The 26,017-nt window shown below is 51.0% G+C and overlaps 1 protein-coding gene across 9 annotated transcripts in view; it reads right to left on the bottom strand.

The window, feature by feature from the left end:
- Positions 1-15,345: 15,345 nt before the first annotated feature.
- MAST2 (microtubule associated serine/threonine kinase 2) overlaps positions 15,346-26,017 on the bottom strand; it is a 199,666-nt gene continuing 188,994 nt past the window's right edge. For 8 of the 9 annotated variants that reach the window (XM_030031724.2, XM_030031725.2, XM_030031726.2 and 5 more), the window contains 6 exons: positions 25,366-25,581; positions 23,324-23,550; positions 21,695-21,817; positions 20,510-20,646; positions 20,092-20,279; positions 15,346-19,368 (listed from right to left, as the gene is read on the bottom strand). In XM_030031724.2, coding sequence (XP_029887584.1) covers positions 17,291-19,368; positions 20,092-20,279; positions 20,510-20,646; positions 21,695-21,817; positions 23,324-23,550; positions 25,366-25,581 — 2,969 coding nt within the window. In that variant the 3' untranslated portion in view covers positions 15,346-17,290. The remainder of the gene's footprint in view (positions 19,369-20,091; positions 20,280-20,509; positions 20,647-21,694; positions 21,818-23,323; positions 23,551-25,365; positions 25,582-26,017) is intronic. The other variant, XM_030031727.2, reaches the window with a different exon arrangement.

The following is a 26,017-nucleotide window of genomic DNA, read 5'->3' as shown; positions in this document are numbered from 1 at the left end:
AGCCTGGGCTGCTGCCCGCCCTCCTGCTCCCAAACCCATCCTTGGTGGTGGTGGTGGCTCCTGGGAAACATCTTGGCCACGGCTGCTCTCCCCCAGCCTTAACACTGGCTCGAGCACCACGGAGCAAAGACCAACTCCAGCTTCCCCACGGGCTCCCGCTCTCCTCCGCAGTGCTGTCTGCCCCCGGAGCCCTTTCCCTTCCCCATCCCGGCCAGACCTGAGCCACAGGGCAGAGCCTTGAACTCTCCCTCAACCAGGCAGCCTCCAGCCCTGGCTCCTCACACCCAGCTGGCTCAGCCTCCCTGCGGTGATGCAAACCAGAGCAATCCAGGGGCCTGTTCCCAGAAGAGGGATAAGGATCAGGCCCTGGGGGTGAGCAAAGGCATGTCCTGGGATGGAGCATCTTGGGCAGACCGGGATGCCAGGGGCCAGGATGTGCCCCTCCATCCCATGGGTGCTGCGAGGGTGGCAGATAAACCTCTGCCTGGGCTCCCGCATGGATTCCTGGGAGAGATCCTGGCTTTTCGGGCTGCTGTCGCGGGTCTCTGCCCAGGCGAGGCACTCACTAGCCACAAGCCAGCTTCAAGCAGAAGCAGTACTGGAGCATTTCCCAAGCCTTTTCCCTTTCCCCCCACTTCCAAGGGAAGGGGCTGGATGGGCACGCTGGGAGCAAAGCCAGCCCGCCCGCCCCGGGCAGGTGCTGTGCGTGCTCCCGCGGCCGCTCTGCCAAAGGAAACACAAACATCCTACCCAAAGAAAGCACTTTTCATCAGCAACACAGGTTCCCATTTTTGCACAGGGCTGGCCTGTTCTGGGCAGCTTTCCCCAGCGCACCGCCGGGCTGAGCAAGAGCCCGGCCGAGCTTTCCGGGCTGGGCTTCGGCCAGAGCCGCCCTTCCCCTCCCACGTTAGATCCACCAAAACCAGTTAATGTGACCACATCCAAGATCTGGAGAGGGTTTAAACCGGCCCGATGTGAGACACTTCGGAGTTAAAGGCACTTGGCCTCAGTGTCCTTCTTGTCCTGGGGGTGGGGGGGCAGCTGGGCACGTGGGTCCAGAGGGATCCTGGGGATATGGCACTTGGCGATGTGGGACCTGGGGATGCAGGTTATTGGGAACGTGGCACTTGGGGACATGGGTCCAAGGGGTTTTGGGACCTTGGGGATGTGACACTTGGGTATGTGGGTCCAGGGGAATGTGAGACATGAGGATTTGAGACCCAGGAGATTTGGGACCTGGAGACTACAGGACCTGGAGGATGTGGGACCCCACTTCTCCTTACTTCTGGCAAGGGGAACTTTGGCCAAACTTGGTCATCCCCAGCCATGCAGAGGCGATGAGCCCCTGTACCTAGAAGCAGCTGTTGGAGGGAAATTCCAGTTTCACAGAGTGGTGTAGCTTATGAAATAGGCCAGCGCAACAAAAATAGCTAAAAAAAAAAAAAAAAAAAAAGGAGAGTGTAACTTTGGCCTAAAGTTTGGGAAGATGTGAGGAGAAGACAGGAATCGAGGCGGAAGAGGGGGTGAGCAGGAATGTAAGGGCACTTGGACGCACATCACTCGTGGAATAAATAGCTCCGGGTATTTTATACCTGCCCTCAGTGGTGGGCAGGCAGCCGGGGAGGGGAGCAGCAGCGGTTCCGCATCCTGCTCCTCTGCGCCCATCAAAGCGCTGCCGCTGAGTCAGAGCCGGGCTGGTCCCCGCCGGCCCCCGGCACCTGCCCCCGGCACAGCCGGCACACGGCGGAGCACAGCCTCCCCGGCTGCCGGCGGGAGCGAAGTGCACAAGGGCAAAAGTGAGGCCGAGGCCCCGGAACAAAGCGGCCTTTCACGGCAGCGGCTTGGCCAAAGAAACCGGGGAATATTTCTGTCCGAGGGCTTCCAAATGGCACCTAGCTTTGATCCCAGGCACGGGGCGGGTTGTTGGGGTTTTTTTCTTTCCTTCTCTGTGTTGCTCTTATTTTTTTCATCCTGCTTCAAGGCATAATTTTTGTGAGTGTTTATAATTTCTAGAAGAAATTTCTTGCTGCTCCAGGAAGGAAGCCTCTTGCTGGGAGCAAGGTGCAGGCGATGCACAGACCTTCACTCATCACAGCTTTCCCCCACAGAGCAAGGCTTCAGCTGCCCTTTCTGCTGGGGATTTCGGGTGCAATGCCACAGAGTGTGGCTCCCACAGCCCCTCTGAGGACTCGGCACCCCTTCTTTGCACCCAAAGGTCCTCCCGAGGGAGAGAAATCCCTCCCCCCCGGGGCTCACTGCAGGCACAAGTGTCCATTGCCATAATTTTCAGCTCAGAGGTTGGTTTCTGAACCCATCTGATAAATCCCAGCCTCAGTCAAGGTGGGAACTCCAAACAGCTGCTCGGCTGTGCGCCTTCCTCCCAAACCATGCCCCTTGCAGAGGACCCGGGAGCTTGCACGCTCAGGTGGCCTTTCGGACACCCCAGACGATGAGGATGAGCATCTTCCTCCCAACCAACCCCCAAACTTGCTGCATTTCCAACCAGTTTTTCTGTCACGGGTCTAAAATCTGCTCCCCCACCCCAAACGTGGAGGGAGGGGATGGGCTCCCCACCCCAGCTGAAGCCGTGCCCAGCCCCGGGCTCTCCCCTCCTGCAGCACAGGGGATGGTCCCCACGAGCCCGTACACCCACGCTGCGTGGGGTGCACGTGACACCCCGGCAGGGCAGGCAGGCCAAGCCTCCCCTGCCCACATCCCAAATATTTTTAGGCAGCAGGAAACGTGCCTTCACTGCCACCAGCCTCTGGCGCAGGGATGGGAGGAGACGTGGAGAAATGGAGTCAGCCCTGCGAGGCTACCGCTCCCCTGTGAGCCTGCAGCCAAGGGAATAAAACCACCCTCCTCCTCCTCCTCCTCCTCCTCCTGGCCCTGCCAGCCGCCTTCTGACGGATGTTGCCTTTGGATGGGACCCTCTTGCAGCCCAGCTGCCGAAAAAAAACACCGCGGCGAGGCCCGTGCACCCGCGGGCCATCTGGAATCCATCGCCGGCTGCTCACGGGGACGCCGGCCAAACCCCAGCCCTGCCCGCCGCCGGCAGCGCTTTGCTTTTCAGGGGAGCACCTGCATCTGCAAAATGGTCTCCCCCTCCTCCCCAGCACCTGCGTCCAGCCGAGCCCCCGCTATGCCACGCTGCCCCACCGCCGCCACAGCGCGAGTGGGATGAGGGAACCCCGGGCAGCAGCAGCCCAGGCCAGCCCCATGCCGGGGGAATGGTGATTTTTCCCCCTGGAGGGATGGGCTGGTGCCTCCGAAGCACGGAATGCAGAGGATGCGCCTTGCCAGCTCGCCGGGAGGAGCGGTGGGTATTCCCCGGGGTAGAAATACGCCGCTCTCCCTCGAGCTAGTTGATGCTGTGGATCCCAGCCATGCCGAGGGCCAGCTGCAGCTCCAGGAGTCTGGAGCAGCCCTGATGCGCTGGAGCAGGGATGGGTTCTGTGATGGGGTTCCAGGCACCCCAGGGCATTTTCCAGCTCTGCCGCTGCACCCCTCAGCACCCTTAGGCATATCCCTGCAGCCCTCCCCTCTTCTGACCCATGAGCCTCGACAATATTTGAGGCTCATCCCCCTCTCCCTGAGCAGCAAACGCCCCATCCAGCAAACAGACCCCAAAGGAGCATCATCTCCCTGTACCCACGGGTGCAGTGCCTGCCCAAAAAGTCCCCGGTGTTCATCCCTGGGGCTGTCCACAGCCCGTCAGGGCAAGCTGCCCCTGGAGTTTTGCCAACACCTGGCTGGAGCATCCCTGGAGTGCTGGGGCAGTTCTGGCAGACCCCCAGCCCCGCTCCCCAGGGAGCAGGAATTGGGGCAGAATGGGCCAGATTGCTCTGAATTTGGGGTGCGCCTGCAAATGTGTGTGCGCGTTCTCCCTCCAAGCAAGATGGCCCTGGCAGGCAGTCAGAAAAAGGAGCGCCAGCCCAGCTCCAACTGCAATCTCACACCAGCTCAAGCTGCCAAACCCCAAAGACCCCAAAAAATTCACGCTTGGTCTCCCAATCCACTCAATATCACTCCTGTCCCACCGCCAGCGCCGGCCCCTCTAGCGCAAGGATGAAAAAGCAGGGCTGAAATGTGTGCGTCCCACAAAGAGGAGGGGTTTTCCCGGGTGCTAGATGGGGATTTTCATAAAAACAGAAAGCCTCACGCCACTGGCTGCACCGGCAGCTGGCCTGACTCTGGGGGCTGGAGATTTTCCTGGGGAAGAGGAAAAGTGGGGCCTCCATCCAGCTGCAAAACAGCTGGGTGGGCTGCCCTGATCTGGCAGCACGGTGCAGGCAGGGCAGGGGCTCGGCTGCTCCGTGGCGCTGGTCCACCACCATTTCCTTGCATTTAAAGGCTTACGTCCCAAAGCGAAGTTTTCCTTCCCGTGACAGCAGCCGTGGCCCCACGGCTTTCTGCTGGATGGCGTCGCATCCGGCTGGAGGCTTGGGAAAGAGGCAAGGAGGGGGGAAATTCCTCTTGGCCCAAAGCGTTTCATGGCTAAAGCAACGGGGAAAGACAGCGCATGGAAATGCAGCGGCTGGGGGGACATGGGGCAGGGCACAAGGGGGTCCTGCTCTCCTCCTCGTCCTCTTAATAGCCTCATCTTTTTAATAGAGAAACAGGGAAAGCGGGCAGTGCTGGGGAGCAGCATGGTCCCCCCGCCCTAGATGAGCATCCCCCCCCCCCCCCCCCCCCCCCCGGGAACATGCATCCCCAAGCAGCCCCGTGGGCAAACCCAACGGCACTGGCAGGGTTAAGGAGCACCCTAATTAATGACAACTCCAAAATTAACAACTGGCTCCAGCATCCGCATCAACTTCTATAATGACGGGTGAGGGCAGGAGGGAGGAAACAGGAGCCCATTTGCCTCTAAAATCACTGGTGAGCAGTCAAGCAGGGAAGAAGCCCGGGATGGCACAGCAGCAAACCTGAGGCTGGAAACCATTAAAAGCCCGTTTTTAATCTTCTTCTTTTCAACTCCGGCAAAGCCGCAGTGGCCGTCAGAGGACGAGAGGATGGGGAAGGGGAGGAAATGGGCTTTTAATGCTGCCCTGTTTGCAGAAGGCGCTCGTGCTCTGCTCCGGTCTGTTTTTCTTGGGGACTGATTGAAACTGTTCAAACATCCTCAGCGGAGCCAGGAGTGCAGTGAGCAGGAGTCAGGGCCAGGGAGCACCGGCCCCGGCGAGGTCCTGCTTCAGGTGTTCGCCTGTAAAGCCAAAAATCGCAGCCGAGGATCAGGGAAAGGTGCTGTCCCGGCACCGGAGCTGGGAGGGAGCAGGGTCGGGCGATGGAAGAGCACAGGATGAAGCCCCAGCAGCAGCTCAGCTCTGGGCTTGCACCAGGACAACGCTGCATGTGGATGGCAATCCCTGGAAGCTGCTTCCGCCCAGGTATGCCACTCCTGCAATTTTTTTATTCATGACCTCCTGCAATATCCACCTTTTCAGGGCCCTTGATCCATCCTTTCCCCTTCCCTGTTGGAAGCAAAGGCAGAGCCCGAGGCCCTGCTCCATCCCCCAGCCCTGCTCCCCGCAAAGCTGCTTCTCTCCTTCATTCTCTCCCCCATCAGTAATTGGGAAGGGCTGGGGCTGAGGCAGCCCTTCCCCAAAACCACCCCAGGCACTTTGGAGAGACGCTGGGATCAGCACAACCTTTTCAGCAGCTGCCACCCACGATCTGGACCCAAAACCATGGGAGGGTGCAACACAGAAGCAGCAGAGGCTGGAGGGCAGCAGTACAGCCCTGGGTGCTGCTCTTCAAGCAAAAGGCACCTGAGCAGGAGCAGGCGCTGGTTCCCAGTTCGGCAGGTGGCACAGAACTAGGATGAGGGCCAGCTGCAGCACCTGGCTCCCAGGAAGGGTTGGGGATTCGCAGCCAGCAGCATCCCTGGGCTCATTTTGATGCTTTCCCCCCCTGCCCAGGAAAATCCAAACACCACAATTTCTCACCACCCAGGGTTTTCCCATGGAGGCAAGTGGGGGAAAGGACTACGTGAAATTTTATATTCTGGCTGGAAAATTTTCTGCTTGATGAAGTGGTTCCTGCAGAGCTGCACAGCCACCCCTGTGTCGTCTGGTCTCAGCCCAGCACCACCACGGGCGATGGAGCCCCTTCCCATGGGGCAAACCCCAGGACAGCGCTCTGGGTGCTGTGCATCCCACCAAGAGCCCCGGCAAACATCTGCAGCAGATGTGGGGCTGTGCCCCACCACAGTGCACCTCCCTTCCCCAACCAGTCCAGCAGTCCCAGGGAAGCATCCCGCATCTGGCAGAGCGAGGAGGTCCAGGGCACGGCACCCTGCCGGGACTGCACTGCTATGGGGAAACTGAGGCAGGGAGCAGGAGAAGATGTGCAAACCCCCTGCATTATGCCTGGGGTGTCAGGATGCGGCCCCAGAGAGGCCACGAGCTCAGGAGCTGAGCGGGGAGACAGATGCTGTAGAAAAGAGCCAGCTTAGAGGGTTAGCTGCTGGCTCTGTCCCAGGGACTCGGCTCAAGCTGGGAGATTAAAGGCAGCGAGCCGGGCTTGTTTAACGGGGAATGCAACCTTCTGCTGCCGGTGACCTGGGAGGGCAGCACCTTTCCCGGAGACCTTCTCCTCCAGGATTAAAAGGGGTTGCCAGAGCAAAGCCCAGACTTATTCCCAGCCCAGCGAGACCTGTGTCCTCGCTGACAGCAGCGGTGGTGGCTTGGTCATAGACTTTGAAGAATCCCAAGGGAAAAACCCTCCAGGATGCTGCCCCCACACTGTGCTACTTGCAGAGCCTCCCAGGAGCCAACTTTGGGGGGAATCCGGCCTTTTATTAAAGGGGAAGAGCTGGCTGCTGACAAGAGAGGAGTTTGCAGCCACCGGGCCCACAGGTTTAGCCCATCCTCCCCTGCATCCCTCCCTGCTGGCACTCAGTTCTCTTGCAAAGGGGCAAAACAGAAATATATATATATATATATATATATATTTATCTATATGTATTAGAAATCCAAGAGGATGCTAAAACCAGCAGCCAGAGCCATGGTGCAACTCAGGCTTTCACCAAACTGCCCCACTGAAGGACTGCAGAGCCCAATGGAGCTGCGATGGGTTAAATATTGCCTGACCCACTGCCCCAGGGAGAGCCAGGGATGCTCCTGGGTGAGACCTGGGGGAGCAGGATGCTCTCCCAGCCCAACCCCATTGAGTTCAATGACAGCCTCGCACCTAACAGCTCCCTGGGCAGTGGCGTGGGAGAGCATCCCACTGCCGGAGAAGTTCCCAACCGGCCTTCCCAGCCAGCCCTGGCCCGAGGAAACCACAGGTATTTCAGACCAGAGAGGGGAAGGGCAGGAGGGAATGAGTCGCACAGGAAAATGTAGCAGCTTGTGGGTGCTCCTGTCCCAGGGCATCACCGTCCCTGACACGCAGCACCCACATCACCCATCTTGCACATCTCAGGACCAGGAGGACCCATGCTCCCCCCTGTCACCGCTGACCCCCTCCGCGCCAATTTAACCCGCACGTCACGTAGCCCTCCCACGCCACGGCCATCCCCGGCAGCCCGCTGTCACGCCGAGGCCCCAGTTAGGGCCAGTGCAAATAATCCAGCCGGTGGCGAGGACGCTCCCATGGCCAGAGCGCAGGGGAGGCTGTTCGGGGGAGCCCTCTGACGCGGGCGCAGCTTAGTGGGATTAGTGGGCAGATGGACGTGACTGCGAGGCAGTCGCCTGGTGCTAATTAAAGAAGGGATATATTTAGGCACCCGGTTATCCCCTGCATTTCACTTATTTTTAGCTCCCAGGCTGCCAAGCTGGGGTGGCACATGGGGAAGGGCACGGCCGCTGGGCAGAATGGATCTGTCCCCAGCCGGTGCTCCCCACCAAAGGCTGGAGGGGCAGGGGGAGACCGTGGTCCCAGGTCCTGGCTGGTGCTGAGCCCCCGTGGGAAGGAAACCTCTGTCCTCACTGGCTGCAAAGGAGAAAGAAGCACTTTTTTTCCTGGAAAGGCAGGAAAATGGGTTTCAGGGAGCATAATAGGAGCATCCCTGCCCTGGATCCATCCACGAGCCTTTGCCACCACCCTGACCCCATATCCAGGGTTGAAACCAGCCTTTTTGGCATCACCCAGCACAAAGCGCTGCTGTGTCCAGGGCAGAGGCAGCTCCCCTGTCCTTGGAGACCCGTCCCTCCGTGGTGGCACTGGCCTGGCAGCAATGCCACCGGTCCCCATCCCGTCCCTTGTTCCCCCGCTGTCCCTCGGCACAGCAGGATCGTGTCCCCAGCACATGGCTGAGCCCCCGTCCCGATGGGCCGTCATCAGGTGTGGAGCTGGACTTCCTTGGGTTTTAAATACACTGACAAGAGTGGAGAAACAGCAGCTAGGACAGAGCCCAACACCCCCCAGCCCTTGTGCCCTCCTGGGGCAGAACAGCCAGTTAGTCCCATTCGTTCCCCCTTTAGCTACATTCCTGCAAGCGCTCTGGGATTTGATATTTTGGGGTTTGGGTTTTTTTTTCCCCTTTCCAGCATGAATTATTGATCAGGTCGCTGCTAAGCTTATTCCCCCCCACGCCTCCTGGCTGCTGTGCTTCCCTGCTGGAGCAGAGGGTGGGGTAGGGAAGTAAATCAAAATAACAAGCTAATTAATGACCCAGAGAGTTGAAACCCAGCCGAAAGCCGAGCTGCTCCCGCTGGCCCGGGAGCAGGCTTCCCAGCAGCCGGGAAGTTTTGCAGGAGGGTGTTTTTGGGGCAGGGCAGGACCGCTGCCTGCAGCAGGTCTCGCCTCCCGAGCCAAGGCGCAAACAAGATTTCCCCTGGTCCCCTCCAGACTGCTGGCTTTGCTCTGTTTATTTGTATTTCCCCTGTGCGAGCAGAAAACGCAGCAGCTTCTCTCCAGCTGTGCGGGTTGCTCAGGCCCGGCTGTAAGTACAAGGCAGGATCCAGCACTAACACAAAATAAAGAGGTGATGATGAGTGAGCATCTTCCTTCCCCTCCAAAGGGCTGCTGTGCGGGGTGATGCCAGCCCAGTTCCCATAAGCTCCCAGCCCCATCCCGCCCAGGGTCAGCCCTGGATGAAGCATTCCCCACCATGAGCCAAGCTCACGGACTAATACGTCCCTGTGTTCCCAGCGCTCATCACCAGCTCCAAGCCCCAACGCTGCCATGGGATTCCTGGCCACCTCGGAGCCGAGCAGCACCCAGGGGTGGCCAAATTCCTCCTTAGGTAGCCCATCAGGTAAAGCCTCTCCCACAGCAGTGAGGCTGGGCAGGTCAGACTATCACTCAATAAATTTCAGCTGGAAAAAAAAAAAACCCAATTTGTTTATTTATTTAAATCCTGTGACTTCAGGAGCAGGTGCCCTGCACCCTCAAGCCTGAGGAGAGCGGCCAGGGCCATGCGGGGCAATGGGCTCCCATCACCTCGGCTGCGGCCTGCCCCGGTTCCCTGCTGCCCATCAGAATTAGCCAGCCCGTTTGAGCGGGTTTACGATAATCATCAAATAACTCGTTCATTGACAGCATGTCAGGCTGAGAATACTGACTGAGCCCTCGTTTGCTGATTGCTAATTAGCTTAACATTCCTAATCCCTCATTAGCGACTATGAAGTAAGCTCTGAAATATGAGGTCAGCCCTAATCAGCGTTTAAAATATAAAGCCCACTGGCACGTGATGGAGGTGGGAGAGAGGGGGTGGCTGCAGGCCAGCGCTGAGGGCTTCCATGGTCAGGGGGAATGAGGCCATGCAGGGCAGAGCCAGACATAAAGGGTTAAACCCTGTGGGGCCACTGGTGTCTGCACATTGTCCCAAATCTCAGCCCCCCGCACTTGGTGCACGTCCCAGCTCCATGCTGGGTACAGACGTTGGCATTTGGGTTGACAGCGCATGAGATGCCCCAGGTCTCTTCTTGAGTCCCATTCCTTGCTGTGCCCGGCTGGATGTCACCCCCCGGGAGCTCGCAGCATCCCTCTGCCACACTGAAACCTCTTTCTTCGCCCCCTGCAACCTGGCTTTCCCGGCTGGAAAGCCCCAGACGGGCCATCCCACTGAAGGGGACCCTGGTGTTCCCGAGGACGGGCAGCAAGAGGGATGGAAGAGCAATCAGTTGCAGTAAATACCCTCAGCAATAAGCGCCGCATCCCTGCTCCGGGGCTTTCCGAAGGGGAGGGACGCGATGGGTTTTAGGGTGGGTTTTAACCCTGGTGAGCTGAATGTGTCCAAGCAGGGATGACAAGTCCCAGGGTGACACATGTGACATCCCTGGGACAAATTCCAGGCAAAAGGACCTGCAGGTGAGGCTGACCTGGCCCTGCTCCCCACGGCGTTGGAGGGATCGTGGGCCACTGGCTACAGGGGACGCTGCCACGCGCCGGCCCCGTGTTCCCACCGCCGTCCCCACCGGCTGTCCCCCGGCCCCGCGGGGTTCGGGCAGGGGCCCTGTGCCGCGTAGCCGTGGTTTGGTCCTGCTGCCCTGCCTCAACCCCGCCTGCCGAAGCCGCCCGCCTGCAGAGTCCGTGGAGGTGCCGATCCCCCGCACAAACCCCCAAAGCCTCTTTCTGCTCCTGGATCTTGTTGTGCCATTTCTTGGGGGGGCGGATGGGCAGCACCCCGCCACTTGCACCCTACACCCAAGGGTGGCTACAACCCCCCTCGGTGCGTCCCCCCACTCCGTGGGCTGCTGCTGCCTTTCGGCACTGGGGGCAAACCAGCCCCAGGGCTCCAAACCTGCAGGGTCTGGGGGCCTGGAGCTGCTGCCGTGTCTGACAGGGGCAGACCCACGGGTCCCAGCAGCGGCTTCGAGGGGATGGAGACAGCCCCACAGCCGCAGGACATGGGTGGCCGCCAACCCCACCGTGCCAGGCAAGGCCAGAGGAGCAAAGTCCCCAGGAAGGGGCAGAGGAGCATTGCCCTGAGAGCCTGGTTCTGCCAGTAAAGCCCCAGTTTTGCACACCAAGGCAGAATAAACTCATCCTCTCACACTGCTGACAGGTATTATTGGGCATCACCTGCCCAGTAACAGCTTTCCAGGTCCAGCCTCTCTCTAAACCAAGGTGGGAATTGGCACTTTGCAACCTGGTTCCCCTCTTAGCTGCACCCAGCGTCTGGGCTGTGGTCCGAAATCACACGTATCGCTCTTCTGGCAGCCTGGCTGTGGGGAAACAGCCTGGGCCAGTCTAGTCTCACCTAAATCCTTGTGAAATCAAAGCTCACAGGAGCATCATGCAGTTCACCGGGATAGCACAAACCCTCCCAGCCCTGGGGACGTGCCCCTCGCTCAGCCAGACCCTGAAGGATGCTGCTGCAAAATCTCCCGTGGGGTCACCCTTTCCCCCTGGCAAGCGCAGCCCCCCGCCGCCCACAAGGCAGCCCAGCACTCCCGCACCACACACCATTTATTATTAATGTTATTAAAAGGCCCCCAAAAAGGAGGAAAAGGCTTGCAGAGTTGACAAGCCCCTATCCCCCCGGCTCACAGGGCACAGCAAGCACCAGTGCTGCTGACGCCAGATTTTGATGGGGCAACGCATTGCCGTTTGGTGCATCCAACAGCAATTCCAGCTGTGGTTTCTATTCAGGGCAGGCTGTCAACAGCGGGGGGGCCAAACGCCCATGTGGATTGCTTTGGCTTTCCCCCTAATTCCCCTCTTTCCCCCTAATTCCCCTCTTTCCCCTCCCCTAATTCCAGGTAAACTGCAGGCAGCCTGGCTGCTGGCTGTGGGACTTTGACTGGGGTCTTGCTCGCACCCTCCGATCCTGGGGGAAGGAGTCAAATCTCGGTGTCAGCGTCAGCGAGCGGGCGCCGAAGCGCGCTGAGCTGCCCACGTGCGTGCCGTCATTCAGGAGGAAAATGGCCCTTATTTGTTGCAGCTTAATCCTCTGGAAGAATAAACTGCTGTGGACTAAGAGCAATTTATTTCTGACTGGGAGAACCTCTCCAGGAGGGCTGTGGACTTTAAACTTAACCCTAACTAAACTCCAGCTAGTAAGTCCTAAAAAAGGAGAAAAACTGGATGTTCCCATGAAGATGTAATCTGAAAAGCTCGTTGCCACATCTCTGCTCGTCCCCAAGGACCAGGACCAAAGCGATGCTCCTGCCCCAGCCCCAGCCCCCGTGTCGGTGGCGGGTGATGCTCTGGCCTCGGGCCGCAGGGCATGGCCAGCCCTCGCTCTGCGCCAGGTCCCTGCACGGAGCCGACAGCGGCTGCAGGAGCCGCGAGCCTTGCCGTGCCAGAGAAAGGCCATTTTGTTCAACGCTGCAGGAGATGTTAACAGCGTCCTTTCGCTGCGCGCTCTGCGCTCCCATCCCTCTGAGCCCTGCTGTCCCTCTCCGCGTGGGCAGGAGTATCACTCTTTTATGAACCGACGTCAGCAATGACGAACAGTGGCGCGGCGAGAGGCTGCCGGCAGAGGCACTGCAAATCTCCCGTGGACGGAGCTGTGCTTCGCCCCCAATTTCTGCTCGGCAGCTTCTCTGGAGCACGGAGACACAGGATATTTTGAGAATCCTCGGCAGCAGCGAACAAGGCCGAGTCCAATCCCCCCCAGACATGAACGTCTCCCCAGCTCTTAATTTCCACGGACAGCAATAAGCCTTTGAAGGCTTTTCCACGGGGAAGAGTGCACACCTGCAAATGTTAAAAGTAAAGGGCTGTTTCTGGAAAGGTTTTGCGTGGTGTATTATCAAGACAGCCTAAATAACTGGGTGCACAAGGGGGCTACGCAGCTCCTGCTGCCTCGTGCCCTTTGGTTAATCCAAGCCAGTGCCGCACCTGTGCCGCTGGCAGCCGCTGCCCTTTGGATTTTATTGTGCCCACAATTCATACACCCATCAGCTATTGCGTTCAATTGTGGTCAGTCGCATCCTCTCCTTGTCTTGCTGGTTTCTTCTGTTGCTCAGCTAAGTTTCATGTCTCGTATGTTTTTACCCCTTTAGTAAGGACTGACCATTGGGACCCTGCATTAGCAGGGACACAGGACACTATATACTTATGGGGCTCTCCGTGGAGGATGGTAAATTCTGGGCTTGAGTTTCAAGAGTGGAAAGCTTTGGCTTATCCATACCTCTGGACCGTGGAGCACAAAATCCCAAATAGCCTGGCAGATTTACTCCTCCGATACCCAGACACTCTGCAGGCTATTTTATGCCCCACCAAGCAGGCAGTTGAGCCGGCAGGTTGAAGGCACAGCCACCCCCGGTGCTGCGGGGAGAGTAAGGGGAGACTGAACAAGAGACACACACGAGTTTCAATTTATGTTAAAAAAAAAAAAAAAAAAAAAAATTATTTATTTTGGAGGAGGATTTGAACATCGACATGCAGGTACAACATGAATAAAAATTATTGCACCGCTATTATGTGGCAATTGTTCAAGTTTCTAAAAACACAGAAATTCCACACTTTCTCTTATCTAGCTAAGTGCTGAGTGACACAGCTTGGCAGAGCCCAGCTCAGGAGGTGCTCTCACAGCCACCTGGATATGATAATCGAACACAACGTAAACACACACTTCTGTCAAATCTTCTACTAGAAGTACAGAGTTATCCTTCACATCCAGTAAGAGAAAACCAGAGAAAGACTTTATCCTCCCCTCTTCGGAAGAAAAAAAAAATATTAAAATACTCCAAATCACACCTTAATGCAAGTGTGGCAACCAAAACCACTGGTCACTCCTACTGCTTCCCCGGCAAGCGCTCTTTAGTATATTAGCAGCCAAAGGCCTCTGACATTGGGACCCAGGAGTGGCCGTCACAATGCTAAAGTCTAATATTTACAATAAATATCATCCATTTCTCTTAGTTTGCAACAGTAAGAGACAAAGGGAAAAGTAACACTGAAATGAGGCATGGGGCAGGAATGCGCCGGCTGGATGCAGAAGCAGAGAGGAGCTGCAGAGGCTGGAACCAGCTTTGATGCCGTCATCCCAACACGGATGAGGAGCAGGAGACACATCCAAGCCGACAGAAGGGAACAGGGAAACGAAGCAGGAAAGCAGCGTATTTGGATGGTTATGTGCATGGCTCATTCACCAAACATGCAGCACACGCACGCAACTTCTACCTCCCGCCTGTCTGACTCGGGGTTATCTATAGAGGCCAAGTTCTTGGCTTGCTGAATGCTTCACTCAGATACCGCGGGTCTGATCCTGCTGGGGGGAACACACTCTTGCTCTTCACACACACCTTTTCCAACATCTTGTTCCTCCCCGACATGTTTTGCAAGTTTATTTGAGAAGGTATTTAAGCAATTCTTAGCAGAGCAAGGAATAAGTCTTGCTGTATCTACCCGGTTTATAAAAATTTTATCAAAAAAGTCTTTTTGCCCAAACTTTTTGCTAAGGTGCACCATATAAATTTGACAGAGGTGGAACCAGGACGATGGGGTACCTGGCACACCAAGGCAAATTGCAAGACTGACGAGGAGCAGGGGATATGGGGCTTCACTAGGTTGCTTTCCTGGTAACGCCGTTTGGCTTTGGCTTCCAAAAAACCAGGGTTTTTTAACTTGCACCGATCACTTTCTGTACCGTAGCTACAAAAGAGGCAACGAAACAAACATCTCACCTCTTCTTTGGCCAATTCAGGCAAAAGCAGCAAAAGCTGTGACATAGCAAGGTTTTTCACTCCTCTTTTTATGCGTAAGAAAGGATAACTCTGCAATTCAGCGCTGGAACCACCAGCTGCAAAGGGAGGGAGTCAGCAGCTAATACAGCTGGTACCTTGCGAGGGTCCCATCCCAACCTGCGTGGGATGAGCCAGGTTACCCAGCCCTCTCTCCTAAGAGCAGTAGTTGTTTTTTCTCTTAGGTTTTTTAAATGCAGAGCCCTTCGTGGATGCCCCAGGAGCATGCTCACAGGAGAAGCTGTGTCACCACAAGGAGAAGGAAACGGGGACCTGCCACCCTGGGAACAGCCAGGTCGGACCACGTCCCCATGCAACTCTGGGCTCACTACTTAATTGATACAGAGACTTCCATCTGGCCAAGGTTAGGTGCTCTCAGGAGAGAAGCTTGAGGCTTGTCTTTGTAATTACCACAGACTCAGGATGCTGAATCAATTTTTCACTATTCCTGTCCATTTTATCATATACTGTACTGCCAGTCAGACCTTGTTTCTCAGCAATTTTTTAGTAAATCAACCCATCGGGAAGAAAACCAGCCAGATAAGTACCAGACCCTGCCAAGTCTGTTCCTTACTTGCTATTGCTCCAAATCAGCACAGAATGATGCTCAACAAGAGTGCTTTGAGAGGCTGGAGATACCCAGGACCCTGACAAGGCAGTGGAAATATTGTGGTTTATAATTGCAAACCAAGTGTATACGAGTAGCCTATGAATTCCAGGAAAAAGAGCAAAGAGACAGCACAGCAGGCTCTGCTCTCAATACCGTCACAGCAAGATTTATTAACATGTTATCTGGGAGAGTTGAGGCTTTGGTTAGTGTATTAACAACACCATACATGTTCACACAGACACACGGAGTAAACACTCATTTAAACATGTTTAAAAAAAAGCTCAAACCAAACCAAACCTTGGTCCAGAAATGAAATCCAAGCAGCCAAAATCAAGTATATAATGGGGGGAGACAATGGTTATACAGAAAGAAGTAGGGTGAGATTCCAGAGATTTTTGTGATTTGTGGATTGAGCTGAAATCAAGTTGAAAGAGATGGAGAAAATATATTCCTATATAAAAACATATTTGCATTTAGGGGAAGCAAATCAAAACTTCAAGTTCAGAAAAAGCCAGGACAATGAAGAAGGCGGCAGTGTAATGAAATCAGACCAACGGAGGCAGGTTTTAGCTTGAAATACTGTTGCACAGTCATTCTGCTTCTAACAGAATAAGCCAGTGAGCAGGATACTAGACCTTGCGGGTGATGCGCAGGGAGATACACTCAGAGAAGACTAGAATAAAAGCTGAGCACAATCTGGGACAAATGACGGGAGTGTTCATTGAGAGGAACCTTTAATTGGATGAAGAAATGGCTTACAGTGCTATAGGTATCACCACTCGACACATTTATTGGTATATTATTGTTGATCTAATCCTCAGCAAAGAGCACTGTTACCCAGAGTTGGTCACACTTAAAGCAAAGCAATGTCTAAACCTAAGAGCAAAGAGTAATTTTTTAATGGAAAGTGACCTCAGCAGTGGAAATGATCTAGCTATCAAAGCTGAAATCTTAAAATATCACATGTGTTTTGAAGTCTGCTTGCAGCTTGTCCACAGAACTCGAGGAGCCAGAACTCTTCATAGGTTTTTTTTAGTTTTTAAAATGGGCAGATTCAGAAAACTCAGCAAGTTTCCCAAGCCCCAATTCAGAAACGTTAAGGAACACCTTAAAATCCCTACCTATTTAGACCCACCAAGAGAAGGAAAAGTCTCCAAAGGTCATTTATCATTGAGATAACTTTGCCTGAGACACACTGGAGAACACGTGACTACAAATTTCTCTACTTTAAAAATCAACCTACAAGGCACCCCTCTCCTGGGGTCATTTATTCTGAGGCAGGGCAAGTTATGAATTGAAGCCAGAGAAAGGAAGATAAAACATCGTTAAAATTTTTAAAAGAGAGGGAAAAGTTGCCATGTGTCCCATAAAGGATATGTGAAAACAATCCCCAAAAAACAGCTTACGGATTGGAGATGTCTCTTTCTGATAATTCCATTGAAAAATACTTTTAATTGGTTTAAAGAGAAGACAGGGATCGCTCTCTGTCTGACCTCTCCAGCCAAGTCCCTTGCCTCCATATCCTCTAAGGACGCGTGCAGGACTGGGAATGCACACGATGATGAAGAAGCCTTACAAAGAGGGTTTACAGTTCTGGAATTACTTGCGGACAAGAGACTATTTTCTTCTCCTTGTCAAAGGACACCAGATTGTAAATTCAAAGACAATACTTGAAATTTGTGAATTTCAGTGGCATTTCAAAGAGAAGGTTGAAAAGCAGAGATTTTAAGGTAAGCTGCCTTTTTTGTACTCAGAATTTTGGGGATCTCGAAAAAATGCAGAATTAGGGGGAAGAACACAACAGGCCCTAAACTCAGGCAACATAAAAGGTCTGGAAGGGAGAAAACTCAACAAACTGTTTCTTAAGCCCTGCTTTAAAGATACCCTGTTCTAAAGAGACCTCAAACGGCAAGCATTACTGTGTACAAAAATAGAATAGCAAGGATGAAAAAACACAAAAAACAGTATGAAAAAAACCCTCCCAAAAATAGATGTACACAAGTTCTATTTTATATTAGTGTATATTACAAAATTCAAACATGCAGTCTCTATTTTGAATGTAGAATGCTCCAGTCCACATGTACCAGGGATGCTGCTATGTTTTCTTTACAGCACTGTCATGTGACAGGGGAAAGTCTTGTATTTTTAACTGATTTCCAGCCTCTTTGCTTTTTGCTTGTGCGAGAGTCCCTTCTTTACAGGGCCTCGTGCTGCCATCTGGCAGAGGAGAGGCTCTCAGAGCTGCTTGTCCAAGAGCATGAGACAGCTCTTTTGATGGAGTGATTTTGCAGCTACCTCCCAACACTTCGGACGCTTTAGCACTGCAAAAAGTTGCCTCCTTTTTTGCCACCATGGGACACATTGCCTCCCAGGGCTTTGCTGAGTTTAACGACTCGGCGCAGGATCCGCTCCTTGTGGTCAGACCGTCTGTGCTAGATAGTTTGGCTTTCTCTTGACATGCTCCTGCTTGTGATGTTTCCTGCCTTTTTTGTTTGGAATCTCTCTCTTCTTTACAGGAGGCACCCAAATGCGGGAAATCCTTTCTCTTTTCCACCTCTCCGGAACCAGACAGACTGAGCTTCAAAGGGCCTAACACGCTCTGAGCTAGCGGCACTAACTGAGACACGGAGAGAGCTCTTTCAATAGCACCGGGGACGAGGAGTGTGGAGGATACAGGACCTGCTGGGCTCGTTTTGCTGGCGGTTGAAGCACTCTCTGCCTGGGATGAACTGGGTTGCTTTTCAGTACTAGGACTTTTGGGGGATATTTCGCTCGTGCTTCCAGGTGACAGAAATGAGGTGCTGTGCTGTTCTGCAGGCTGAAGCGTCTCCTTGTGATCCTTCTCACTGCGATCCGCGGGCCTCACCAAGAGGGGAGTGCTCACGCTTGCCGTGCACCACGAAGAAAGTGCCAGCAGAGGTTTGGAGTCCTGTTTTTTCTGACTGCTTTCTGTTAGCAGAGGGTCTTTCAGGTCAAGCTTACCACACGAGGCCCCTGAAGAGTCACCTTCTTCAAGTTCCAGGAGTTTGATAGACGGGCACTGTATATGTTCTGTGCGATCTATTTTTTTTTGAGTACTTGCACTTCTCCCTAGGTCTTTGATTGCTTCAGAAGACTTGTCTTTCGGACCAAAACACTCAAAAGTTTTGTTTTCTGGCAATTTATGTTCCTTTGCAGTTGTTTCTGATCTTAGGAATGGCTTTTCTGAATTAGCTAATTTTTCTGGAGAAGTTCTTGGGAGGACCTCTGATGGGGAAGGGTGCACATCGATTTGCAGTGGCTCTGAAACAGGCTTGGCTTGTTGATTATTTCCCTTCTGCAAATCTTCTGTACCTTTTGGATCTTCAGGTAGAAAGGCATCATCTTCGATACTATCCTTGCTTTCCAATTTAGATGAAAACTTACTATCTTCATTAAAAGAATCTGAGCCTTGGTCTCCACTGTCAGGGGGCTTGTCCAGTCTTCTCCCATCCTGACTATCTTCTGAACCATCATCTGTTTCATCTTCAGAAGAATCTACTTCTCTGATGGCCTCTTGCTTTTGCAGAGACTCCCTCCTCTCCACCCTGTCCTGTCGAATAGCACCCAACTTCCGTGAACCCGGCTTCTGCAACATCCCTTTTTCCGCTAGCCCAAGTTTGCCACCTGTTGTTTCATTTGCAGATTCTTGTAAGCTCTGGAGACTAGGATCCCTCTGTAGCATCTCCTTCTTAAATTCAGAGTGAGAGATATCCAAGCTATGCTTACGTGAGGAAGCCAGCTTCTTCTCAGAAGAGGACAGCGAGGCAGCCAGTTTCTCAGCCGACTGCACTCTCTTTAGCAAAGGAGACCTGGGGGGCTCAGCACTTTTGGGGCGAGAAATCTGTCTCACCAGCGGTGGAGAGGAGTGTAGTTTTACTGGAAAAGACTGAATAATACTGGAGCTGCCAACTGAGTGTCCGGGTAAAGGAGATGGGGAGCGCTGCGGTGATGTGGACTGTGGGGTTGGTGACGGAGTGTGAGCTAGTGGTGACAGCGGGATGTTTCCTGCAGATTTACGCCTTGGAGATCTGTACTGCCTTTGAAGCTTTGGTGCTAGTCCATGCAGAGAGCTGGGTCGGATGTGTCCAGAGCTGGCTGGAGAATTGGGAACACTGGAACTGGGAGAGCTGCTCTGGGAAGAATTGCCGCCAACTTAAAAGAGGGGAGGAAAAAAAAAAAAAACCAAACTAAGAAGAATAATATGTATCTGGCCATTAAAACAAGTTATTGAAAATAAGACATGCAAAGTCAAGACAAAATGCCATGTTACCACAAAGCACTGCAGTAACATTACAAGGTAATATTGCATGGCTTCTGATGGAAAATTCACATCATTGTCACACAACACCAGAATATGGTAAGAAACACTCTGCTATCAGAACTTTTTTTCTGGAAAAAACCTCCAAGCAGATAAACCATGTCTTTCATTGCTATTCTCAAGATGCAAATCTCTTTATTCCATCAGCTGATTCAATTTTCAAATACGACTTTGCCACACTGTTTTGATTCCTTTTCTCTGAACTAATATAGAAAATGTGTCAAACTGCTACAAAAACATTGCTACTTACAATACACATTTGCATCAAAGTGAAAGGATGCTGTAGTACAGCAAATGCATTCTTAAAAGGATGTATGGATTTTCATTTTTAAATGAATCAATGAATGAGAATACATCCATCCTTAAGGTAATCGACATCACAGCTGTCATTTTACTTCACAAACAGACCTACTACCTGCTGCTGTGTATTTTACTTCAAAAATTAATCAATAAGCAAAAATCTTCTCCAAGTTTTTTCTGTTTGTGTGGATTTTGGTTGGGTTGGTTTTTTTTTTGTTTTTTTTTTTTTTTACTATTTGTTTTGTTTCTTTTTTTACCTGAGTGTACAGACTCGGGAGTGGATCTGTAACTCTGTGTTGGTGACCGAGGAGACAGGTTGTGAGTTGGAGAGCCAGGCACACTTTCTCCAGAAGACAGAGAACGGTTTAGTGAAGATAAACTCCGGCTGGTGTGAAGTAGCGATGCTTGTTTAGTGATCTTCCTCAACAAAGAACTCTTCTTCTTACTGTGGAAGAGCATTCAAAAGTTGTTTACAAGCCCAAATGATTTATTTACCTTTATTGGCATATTTCAGTCAATTTTATGGCACAGTTAAAGAGAAGAAGAAAACAAAAAGAAAAAAAGAACTAAAGGATGTACCTGCTGATATACATCATCTGCAAATTGATTGGACAAGATCTCTCTTACATTATCTTGGCTACCATTTAATTTTCACAGAGAAACACCAAAACGAACCTTTCCTGACCATCCTTAGTTTTGCTCTTCTTGTTCCTACGAGCCATCTTGGATTTGTAGCTGGCTTTTCGAGCTGGACCAACTTTGATGGATGTGTTCTCAAATGGTGTGGTGGAGATGGACACTTTATTTCCACTCTGTCAGAAACAAGACACATGAGACATTGCTTAATGCTTAAAACGTGGCTATTTGAAGCAGATCTGCAGGCTAAGCAGGTAGGCTGCTAGTTTATTGCTGCCTGCCATTTTGTAATCCTTTGTCAAACTCCATTGCCCCCTTTCCATTTCCACCTATCATTTTTTAAGGAATTGCTGAGAGAGAGCCCTTTAGTCAGGCTTTCACAAATTATTAGCTCAGATCCCAGCTGGTAGGTAAAGCTTCCCAGAGCAGATAGAACACAGCATCTGACCTCTCCCATTCAGATCCCAACTGCCTCAAATTAATACATGTAATACTTGGAAACTTGAACAAAGTGATATTCCGTCACCAATCCTATTGCCAGTGCTCTTGAGTGATGGCAGATGTGAGCACATAATTTATCTATCATGATGAATCTGCACCACAGAGCATGGCTTGTCTCACTCATCTTAAAAAATAATAATAATAAAAAAAAAAAAATCCTGATTGCTCCTCTATTTGCAATCCCAAACACTTCTGTCTCTTGGAATGGTCCAAAACTTTAGGTTTTATTTCCGTAAACGGATTCAGCTCAGAGAAGGTATCAAAATGCAAGTCATTTAACTGGATAATTTTAAGACCAACCATTACAAAGCTGCTTTTAAATACCACTAGGAATAATCCTTGAGAAAGCAGTATTAAGAGCTAATACCATTAGCACAGCCTAAAGGCAAAAAATAAAAGTAATTTGGAAAATTTTTAAGGTATTTGTTTCTTAAAGTGATGTTTGAGGAAAGGTATACTTAAATCTTATTAACCTTTGTCTCTACTGCTGATAAAAATGTACCTGACAGGTCCTTATTTCTCACACAAAATATCTGAGTTCAGCTTAAATTGCGTGCAGAAATTTTGGAGATTTAGGGATCAAGCCACAGCAATGAGTTTTTGCAAAACAAGGGCCAGGTGCTGTGTACATACTTGTATTTCAGACAATGCCAATTAGATACCTACAGCATTTTAAACAAGCTGGCTCATATTTTTCAAAACGTTACAGTGCTGAGTCCCTACCTTGAGAATCAGCTCCACCACTTCTGTGTGCACCAGTCCATGGACCGGCTCCCCATTGACATGGGTTATCAGATCCCCTTCACGCAGACCTGCTTCATTCGCTGGACCGCCTTCCTCCACGTGCTGGCAACGAGAAGGGGATGACTGATTTGAGAAGAGGAATGTACAAGATCTCTGGCCAGATCAGACTCAAAGCCCATCCATCTCATCTCTTGCTGCAGCCAGCATCAGCTGCTTCAGAGAAGAGTGAAAGAAACCACTGACTGGCACAGCCAAGCACAAAAATCTGCGCTCTTCCACTCCTCCCCCAGCATCCTGCTCATCTTCTCCCGACCCAAGGCAGCCAGCCAGGATGGTTAAGCTCCTCCCAAAGCAAAAGGCTTAACACACTTCCAAAAATTTTCAGCACTCGGGAATGTTAACTAGACGCTCTTGATTTCTGGACAAGCATTCAATCTTTTTCAATTTCTTTGCCATTCCAAATCCAGCATCCTTCCATGTACATGCTGGAACCCGAGGTGGCCAATAGACTTTTAAATAAGACGTTGTGCCATGTGTTTAGGGTGCCTATATTGCATCTCATCCCAAACAGAGTTTCTTTTTCCACTTTCCATCCTTTATCAACCTATCTAACATCAGATCTTTTCCCCCATAAACACATTGCCTTTCCCCATCACTGTTCAGAAAGGTAAGCCTCCTTTACAGTGAGGAGGCAGATACGCTTGAGAATACTGCAACTCTCCCTCTAGCCAGAAAAGACGACAAATCAGTATCTTGGTAAAGTGAGCACTTTTCAAAGAAAGCAGAGAGGAGCAAAGGAAAAACGCAGCCTCAGATTATTTTTCTAGATAAGAATGAGTGTTAAATAATGACCAAAGCATATGAAGTCCAAACTGTCTAATGAACACAGAGATACAAAGAAAAGAATGAACCACCTTTACCCTGACTCCATTCTCCCTAACTACACAATTCAAACAACACTGCTTCAGGGAACAGATCATTCCTAGAAGTCATATATGTTAACAAAAAAGGAACACAGAGATCAAGTACCAGAAATAATGGGAAGGAAGAGATACAGACGTGGAAAGCAGACCTTTTAGCATAGCACACAGCTAAGCCAAGAGCTAAATCCCTAGGCAATCAGCATAGCAGCAGTGATGCTTTAAGGCTTGTAATCAATTCCAAGCGACTGCTTGGAAAACCCCAGCAGACTGAACTGATCAGAAGCAGGCTATAATCACTAACACAGGTCTGAATAAATTAGCTACAACTGGCCCTCATGCAACAAGCCGAAAAAAGAGAAAGAGGGTATGTACAGAGAAACATGCCTTAAAGTATGTGCTACAGGTGAAAGAAGGTGGATTCATGTAACCAGGGAAGAAAGAAAGGAAGATAGGTTGCTGTGGTTCTGTGATGGGCTTGAAAACTGCTACAGGTAAAACCCAAAGTGCTTTTATTTATTTATTTATTTATTAAGGGTTTCCCCCACCCTAAAAAGATAACTTTGGGTCCGGATAAGGAGACAGAAAACAGGGTGGCAAAATACAATTTATAAAGCTAAATCCCACAACCCCAGCTAAATGCATTTCTGGCCCCAAGGGTACTCTTTTTAGAAAAGCAGAGACATACCCAGACCATGTGATGCACAGTGTAGATATCACTGTCACCCATATAGACGCGAATGGCACGGAGAGTGAAACCATATTTCTTTCCAGCCCGATGGATGATGATTGGTGGTTTCAGGTTTGCGATAGCAGGAGAAAAGTCGCGGCTGGGTGAGGAGTCCCTCGAAGATGGGTTGGAGGATAGAGAATGAGGTGACATTGGACTGGCCAATGGAGAACACGTGTGGTGATCTACAGTGATGACACAAAGGTGGGCAAAAATTAGGAAACCAGGCCTCCAAAAGAGAGAAAATTCTTGTTAGAGAACAGCTAGGAAACCATCTCTCCCAATGCTCTTAAAGCTGGTGGTCTTCACCAGAGCTGGGTTTGCCTGCAGCTTCAACTAATTCATGCTTCGAAATACAAAAATCAGCAGAGTTTCCATAAAGCACATTGGAGGTGTGTATTTAATACAGCAGCACTGCTCACCTAGGATTATGGTTGGGTCACAGTGTTTACTACTTCTCTTTCAGGGATTTACAACCCATCATAAGCATTTGCTCTAGGCACAATCCTGGAACACCCCATTTCAAGGTTATGATATATTATCCTCCTCCAAAAGATCAGATAGTCTCTAGATCTTGGTGCAAGTTACATGTTAGTGCTGAGATAAATCAAAATCAGTTAGTATTAACACAAAAAAAATCAGTAGGCAATCAGACAACAACTACATCTAGATAGTTTTGGTAGTGTTTTAAATTCACAGGGGCAAAAATATTTAACCCTAAAAAATTAGCTACTGCAGGGACTTTGCTACTGAAAAAAACCACCACAAGTGTATTTTAGAGTACGTTTCCGAAACGAACAGCCGAGGGCTGGGCTATCGGCTAAACTATCTGACTCTGCTTGCTAGTGGAACAACATCTACTTTTAAAAATACAAAGCAAATACAGAACTCTCATTTTAAAGTGAAGCTGGTAACATTAGTAAAATAAACCCGAAGAGCAGGAATATTAAATGCAGCTGTAAAAGGTAATCACTAATCCATTAAGAAACACCTGCTGAATTGCGCCCAGTACATATTTACCTGGCAGATGAGAGCAGCTCTGGAGGAACCTTTGCTGGGTGATTAAATACGCATTTTAGAGATTTTCATGAGGGAGTTTGTAGTTCTAAAAGCAACCAACGCCCAAACCACAAGAAATGTAACGTGCATCGCCATGACGGTGCCAAGAAGCAGTTGCATGCCTGCCTCCAGCTCCCTGGCTGAGAGGGGCAGGCAGGCATTGCTCTGCCAGCAGGTTCTGCTGGGTTGGCACTCATGGCCCAGCTGCAATTCCCTGCTCCCATCTAGGCAGGAACAGGTACAGCCCTGGAAATACAGCATGGTCTTATCCTCTGCAAAGAGGGAGAAAGTCCTTGTGGGGAGAGCCTCCTGCTGAACCAGTCTGTCATAGCTTGGCATGGTTGGGCTGTTCACTAGAAGTTACCACCTGGCATTAGGAACTGTCAAGGTCTGGCTCTGCTTGGAGACAGAGCCGGGCCAACAAGGTAAGCTATTCAGCGTTGACTGACTTTGTGAGTTACTTACACCATTGAATTCTTAAACACTCGATCTCAACCAAGTTATCTGGAGTTACTGAAACTTCCCAGTGCATGAACGCACCAGACACATTCAGTTCCCAAACAGCGCCGCAGTTAGCAAGTGACCCCCCCAAAAATAGTACCTTGAGGGTTAAAATCATTCGGTGTCTCTATACCTCCTTGCTGCACTGCTGTCTAAAGACCAGCTAGGAGCCAGTTTAAACAAAACTAGGGAAAGAATAAGGCCCAGCTGCCATTTGCAGAAGCTGCAGTCAGACCACACACACAATGCTCTTGTCTGTGGCAAAGCAGTATTCATTATCCTGCCGAGCAGTAAATATTAAACCGATTGTAAAAGTTAGATCTCTCCCCTCCTGCCAGCAAGGGCATTATTCCAGGAGAGCGAAGGGGGAGGATCTGTCTGCAGACCTTTTGTTTAGTGCTTGCAGATTCTGACAATGCCTCACCCGAGGCATTTCTTACCTGAGGGAATCAGGAGAGACAAGGCAGTAGCGGATGCTGATTTAATCACTTTATTGACAGGTCTTGAGGTACGTTTCTCCCCTGATTCCCCAGAGAGCAACCTGTGTCGTGCCCGCCGCACTGCCAAATCGCTGATGGCTTTTGGAGTGGTAAAGTCTGGGCCTTCATTGCTATTACTGCGAGCTCGTGGATCAGAGAAATCTGCAGTGCTCCCAGCTACAGTTTAAATTAAAACAGATTAGAACCACAGGGAATTCCTAACAGTCTATTCCCCTACAGGCAAAATACATCAAATCAAAGTCATGTTTACATGAAGTCGAAGAGTAAATTTTCCTAAGAAGAAACCCCAGGGCTTGAATTTTTATTTACAGAAATGGTGTTATTCTGAATACAGAAAATTAGTGGCTTCTATTCTGTCGGAAAAGCTCGCTAATGAAATCACGTTGCTCAGTAGCAGTTACATGAATCCTAAAGCTGCGGTGCAGTTCTGCAGGCAAGCCATTTCAATGGGATTGTTCACAGATGAAAACAGGTTTATGGAAAGTGCTCTGTTTTTACAACCAGCAAGAACTGTCAATCTTTAAGTTAAAACTGCCTGTGATAGAAGACCCAGGTTCTACTGGAGTTGCATATAAAAAATCCACTTTAAGAG

Source organism: Aquila chrysaetos, chromosome 12 (genome assembly GCF_900496995.4).
Source record: "Aquila chrysaetos chrysaetos chromosome 12, bAquChr1.4, whole genome shotgun sequence".
NCBI classification, from domain to species: domain Eukaryota; kingdom Metazoa; phylum Chordata; class Aves; order Accipitriformes; family Accipitridae; genus Aquila; species Aquila chrysaetos.
Note: the sequence above shows the minus strand (reverse complement) of the source record. Positions and strands in the feature narration are given on the sequence as shown.